The 5,818-nt window shown below is 42.4% G+C and overlaps 1 protein-coding gene across 1 annotated transcript in view; it reads right to left on the minus strand.

The window, feature by feature from the left end:
- GLDN (gliomedin) overlaps positions 1 to 5,207 on the minus strand; it is a 15,564-nt gene extending 10,357 nt beyond the window's left edge. Inside the window, exons 1-3 of the mRNA XM_010146115.1 lie at positions 5,162 to 5,207; positions 2,855 to 2,872; positions 1,584 to 1,691 (exon numbers count right to left, since the gene is read on the minus strand). Of these exons, the coding sequence (XP_010144417.1) occupies positions 1,584 to 1,691; positions 2,855 to 2,872; positions 5,162 to 5,204 (169 nt within the window). The 5' untranslated portion in view covers positions 5,205 to 5,207. The remainder of the gene's footprint in view (positions 1 to 1,583; positions 1,692 to 2,854; positions 2,873 to 5,161) is intronic.
- Between the last annotated feature and the right edge of the window lie 611 nt (positions 5,208 to 5,818).

Below are 5,818 nucleotides of genomic sequence, written 5' to 3' on the forward strand. Positions count from 1 at the left end.
GTAAGGAAAACAACAGTGTGTTTGTATACCTGACACATCAAAACGTCGCACCCTCTGCTTTTGTGGCAGTTAGTATTTGCTTGCTTTAGGACAGAGAAACGTAACAGCTGTTCAAATAGAAATGCAGGGATAGATTTCAAGTAAGTTAATTCTCGACAAGAAAATGCTTTGTTTTCTACTTATGGGTTTACTCTTTAAATTGATTTTGTGAAATCAGAAACAGAATCACAGTTTTGAGGTGAAATCTGAAACATGTCTTTGGCATAACTGCCACCCGATTCTCTGATGACTGGTTTGTGTTTTCAATTCCAGTTCTTCGAATTTGCTGAGGATACTGAAGTGACAGACCATACGGTGTCTCAAGGTATGGCAGGCAATTGTTCCCCTTGTACCTGCCAGCAAGCCCACGCAGCTAGGTGCAACAGCCAGAGGAATAGATGGACCACTATAAATACCAACCTGCTGACAGCAGCCTGTCTGCTCATCAACGCACCTTCCTCTGCTCCACCTCCTCGCAGTTCTACCACGCTGATGCCCTTTTGTCTCCTGACTCTCCCACCACGCACAGCCCGCTGCTTTCTCACTCTGCCTTGAAGGCACCGGTTATCTGTCAGCGCTGGCAGGTAGCTCCCGCGCACAGGTCGGTCAGTGGATGAACCCATTACTGCTTCACACTGGCACAGCAGTCCGCAGGCTCTGAGTGCCGCAAGTCCCGCCTGCCACTGCAGCTACTGCGCAGTGACCGGGTGAATCTAGCACGCCTGGTCTACGCCTGTTCTCTACAGTCAGCCTTTGTCCTGTCCTGTCCCATTTCCACATGTGCCGATGAGCTGGACAGCTAAGAGGGGACAGCATTTCTCCTGCTGGTTCTCTCTGTTCTTGCAGAAACACGGCATGGTGAAATTAGTAAGTTAGGCCAAATAGCATCCTCAACCAGAACAGAAAATTGTTTGTGGCTTGTGGGCTACACACAGCCTGTGGGTCTGTTTTCGCAGAGCTGCCCTATCGGTGTCAGCTACATTAAAATAGTTTCTAGAGACCCCCCTGCATTACAGAGTTTATGTGAGACCAAAAAAAAGGAGAATAACCCACAAAACTGCTCCAAGAGTTTCCAGTGTAAATGGGCAACATCGAAATGAAGAAAAATATGGAAATATACTGCTACATAATAACAGAGTTATTATGAATCTGAAACCAAAACGATGGTAACATACCCCACCTTCCACCCCCAAACTCTAGCTTTCTTTTTTCGAGACACCTGAAGTCAAAGGGCCATTATGTTGGCAGGTTGAGGGAATGGAAATATTCCTACATTAACAGTATTTACTAGCAAAACAGAGATACTGAGATTCAATTAAGTGCATTCAACAGCTTTAATCTGCAGTGTTCTATCATGTAGGTACGCCGCCATCCTCCTCACTGCGGAGTACGTCTGAAGTTACCTACCGAAGCTTAGTGTAAGACAACAAATGCTACAGAATTCTGAAACTCGTCTCAAAGGTCTAAACCGGTCTAAAAGTAACTACATTTGAATATAATTGTAAGGATTTATTTTTTAAACAACAGCAAAAACCAAAAAATACCTATTTTTCCTCTTTTTCCATTTATTCCTGGTTCTCCCTTTTGTCCTGGTATACCTGGGACTCCATCTGATCCATTGTAGCCAGGCAGTCCATCAAGTCCAGGAGGCCCTGAATAAACCAAACAGCATAACTGAATTTTTGCTGTTAAATGCAATTTATCCTTAAATCTACTACATTTACATATAACATGGTTTTATATATATATTCTTTAGACCTACAAAATCATCTAATTGCCCAGTATGTTCTCCATGTCAATAGACTATCTTCCTTAAAAAAAACCCAACCAACACCCACACCAAAAAACCCACAACCAAACCATACAAGCTAAAACCCCCCACCCACAACAACCAAACAAAAAACTGTGACACCAAACTCAGAGGTGAGGCGTTTGTTTGCCCTGGCCTTAGCATAAGAAAACCGACTGCAAGGAATGCTGCACACATTTTGCCTGGAGGCCAGCACAGATCCACCTTTTGGATTCCACTTCAAGGACACGCACCGTGGAATCCGTCGTGTTTCTGAACTTGGCAGCCACTATAACATCTTCCACAAGCCACACAAGCTTTAACGGTGCTTACCATACTGTCTGGACTAATCTAACACTGGAAAAGCATTTACCTGCTTGCCCAGAATACTGCAGTGCCAGCCCAGGACTGGTTTGTAGGGGAGACATCGCTCCCTCTTTGTCCCTGTTTGCACCTCCACCTACACAGAGCGCCTGACACTTTCCTGATGCAGGGAATAACGCTAAGCAGCCCACAGCTAAAGAAGCACAAGTCAGAAGAAGTAACTATTCAATAGCGTGGTAACCAACGAGTGAGAGCAGAAAGAATTAAATAAGAAAGGAGGAAAAGTTAGAAGTGAGGTGAGAAGGTGGAATCAGTAACCAACATTTTTTAAAGAGATGTTTTTGGTGTTAAACTATAATGTCACTTTACTCAGGGCTTTTTTATATATATACACACGTACACATGTCAACTAAATACTACTTAAACATTTAATTCCACTCAGTTCTTACCAAATATGTTTTAGCAAATGTGAAACTATTCTATTCCCTTCACCAGAAAAGTATAATGTCTAAAACCTGCCCCCTCTCAGAAGGGGCAAGAGTTGACCTAAATTCAAAAATTACTAAGGCAGGCAGTCGTTTAACCCTCCCTCATTCTAATTAGCAAAGGCAGACTATTCTACAAAAGACACATTTCAACATTTTGTACCAGCAATTGATTCAATTACCCCAAAACGTTACTGTCGTTGTCCGAGTATCTTACCTGGGGGTCCTGGAGGACCTACAACACCAAGCAAAAGAACACAAGAAAGAAGAAATGGTGAATTTAACCTAGCGAGACAACAAAATGCCATTCCGAGCTGAATTGATTAGCACTAGGTCAGAACAGTATAAAGGGGAGGAAAGCCCCTCAAATTTCAAAATGAACACCTACGGATTTAACTGGTTTGTATTGTAAATAACTCTTTGAGCATTGGCAGGAACTCAGACTGACCAAAAGAGCCGCCTTAAAAGCAGTTACCTACACACATACCTTTTGCTTTTTGCACATTTCAGTTGATCGAGTTCTGACAGCCCACCACCTCTACACCCTAACAGCAGTGGCAGGGGCCCAGGTGCTTTACAACGCCGTGGGTGCAGGGCACCCAACAAGCATTACATGCTCTTTATCTAAGTGTTCTGCAAGATCCTGTTACAGTAGAAGAAGAATAGCTTTACATCGGCGATGAATGCCAGACAAAAATCCTGTTGAAAATACACATTAAAAGTGCCTGCGACGCTTCTCTGTGGTTTACGGATATTTTGCTGCACTTCAGGATTCAGACTATTTAAGTTTAAAAAGTAATTTTTAAAAATGTCTTGTCATTCCTATTAACTATATCTAAAACACCATCAGCCTTGTCACATGTAATTGTTCTCCAAACTGGACCGAGCTCCCCACAGAACCTGGCTGGTGCGTTAGCAATTGGACTCGCTTCAGTAACACAGTCAAACCCGTCTCTCTCGCTCTGACTTGGTTCAGGCATAGGGGCCTTCTCAAGAAGAAAGCATAGCAGGCAAGAGCAAAGCAAGAGAAATCCAGAAAATGCTTCTGTAACAAGATTTATCCTGTGCCATTCCCCAATACACATTTAAAAAACAAAAGCAAACAAAACAAAACAAAACCCAACAATAATAATAAAAAACCCCCCAGGAAAAGCAGGTTAGGAGAATGCAAAGAAAGGTGGTAGTTGCAATTAAAGAACCAAATGACTTCTGTGAACATTTTTATCCAGCCAACAAAGTACTGTCTTGTTTCAACAACTCTCTTCAACAGAAAATAACAGTAATTACTAGATTTCCCTAAGGATGACAATTTTCAGCATTAATTAGAAAGCATTATGAGTAAAGTGAAAACCATTTTATGATACCATTACAGCAATTATCCCTTTTAATCAGCACAAGCAGTAACATCAGTTTACAGCTTTCTGCCAATTTTCCAGTAAATGACCATTTTTTCCACACCACAATGTTACATCCATTAGTGTGATCAATTATTTCCTCATTTCAAAAACTGAAGATCTTGATTATCCTTCTATAAGCATAAGAGAAATAAGAACAGTGCTTGAAACACAGCAAATGTCACAGCGCCCATGGCAGAAGAAGCCAGCAAAACCAGAAACAAAACTGAATAGTGGCAAGAGAGCAAAAAGTGCAGAAGGTAGCAGTAGCGTGAATTCAGAAGTCTGGAACCCAAAGAAACAAACTTCTAGGTTGTTGTTGAGGCTCAGCTGCAATCAGAAATTATCTACAATTTCAGCAGTAGCACTTAACATCTGTGTGTACTTCGGTAATTCTCATTTATGCTCAATCGTTTGAGCCAAGTGGACCTCATAGCCACTGGAAACACAAACCAGGCAGCAAGAGAAGCGTTTTCTTAAACTCCTAAAAAGTGGCTTCTCTCTGATCTTTTCATTTCCAAAAAGAACACATGACTCAGTCTGTTATCCAGAGCTGGACTAGAGCCCTTAAACTGGCTACTACCCGACATTCTCTTCAGCACATCACATCACACACCTCTCACCTCCTCTCTCGCCCCAGCCATCAGCCATTCTGACTCCCCACCAGTAACGTGAAAACCAGTGGGTTTCTACGGTCCAAGGCAGGGCAGGCAAACATGGAGCTCATCCAAGCCCCACTGCCCCGCAGCAGTAACAACAACGGAAGCAAGTTTCTACAGCAATGTGTTCATCCCATGTTAGCCTTGAAATGTGGGGACACAGGCAAAAATACCAGCACTAAACCTCAACTAGTATTTTAGACATCCAAGTCTATAAGATTTGAAAATTACATGGGAAAGAAGATGTTCCAAGTAACATCAACCGAGCTCCTTAAATTCCAGCATTTATAGTAAATAAACAAGCCCCGAGTAGCACGTTAACTTTGTTTAAATAAATAACCCAACTGGAATGTAAATCCTGATCCAGTAAATAGCATTTGACAGAGACATTGACCTTTAGTTCCTTGAAAACACGGTAATTCTGTATTCCTGAGGGTTACAGAGGTGTAATAGTTTGGGCAGTAAACATACCTGTTAAGCATATGCCTTTTGTGCTGTTACATAAATCCACCATCACTCGGACCTAACGTGGCAAAGAAAGTGAAGTTGAAAACAGTGCATGCCAGAGAAGTATCGAGTTTACTTTGCCTACAGAATAATCCCAAAAGACACAACTGTTTACTCGGTGCTTTTAAGAATGAACTACTTAGAACTACCTTAGCAGCGGGACGCCATCCACCTCTTCAGGCAGAGGAGCTCTCTGGGAATCTGTGCGATACACCTCACTTTACACCTTACTGAAAATACGGAACGAATCCTGGGCTGACAGCTCCACACATCATCTGGCATTGCAGTTCACACACCGAGGTGACACGTGTGTGCCTGTCCGTGCATCGACTCTATCAGTGGGAGGTACTAAAAGCCATCATCAGCCAATCAAAACTGCATTCAGTTTTGGTTTATATTCACATCGAGTGAAGGCTACTTTTCTACCTTAGCATATCCAGTGAGAAATACGACCAGTCTTCAAAGTAGGTGACTTCTTACACTGGAATAACCAAGATCTGCAAATTTGTAATGGTCCCTCGTCCATTCAGAATACTTCATGCCAACAACCACAGACTTCACAAAAATCCAGCCTGACGATACATCCACACAGATGCTTTCATTCTAGAGTAGACTAACACT

This window comes from Buceros rhinoceros, unplaced genomic scaffold, assembly GCF_000710305.1.
Source record: "Buceros rhinoceros silvestris isolate BGI_N320 unplaced genomic scaffold, ASM71030v1 scaffold7272, whole genome shotgun sequence".
Lineage (NCBI taxonomy): Eukaryota > Metazoa > Chordata > Aves > Bucerotiformes > Bucerotidae > Buceros > Buceros rhinoceros.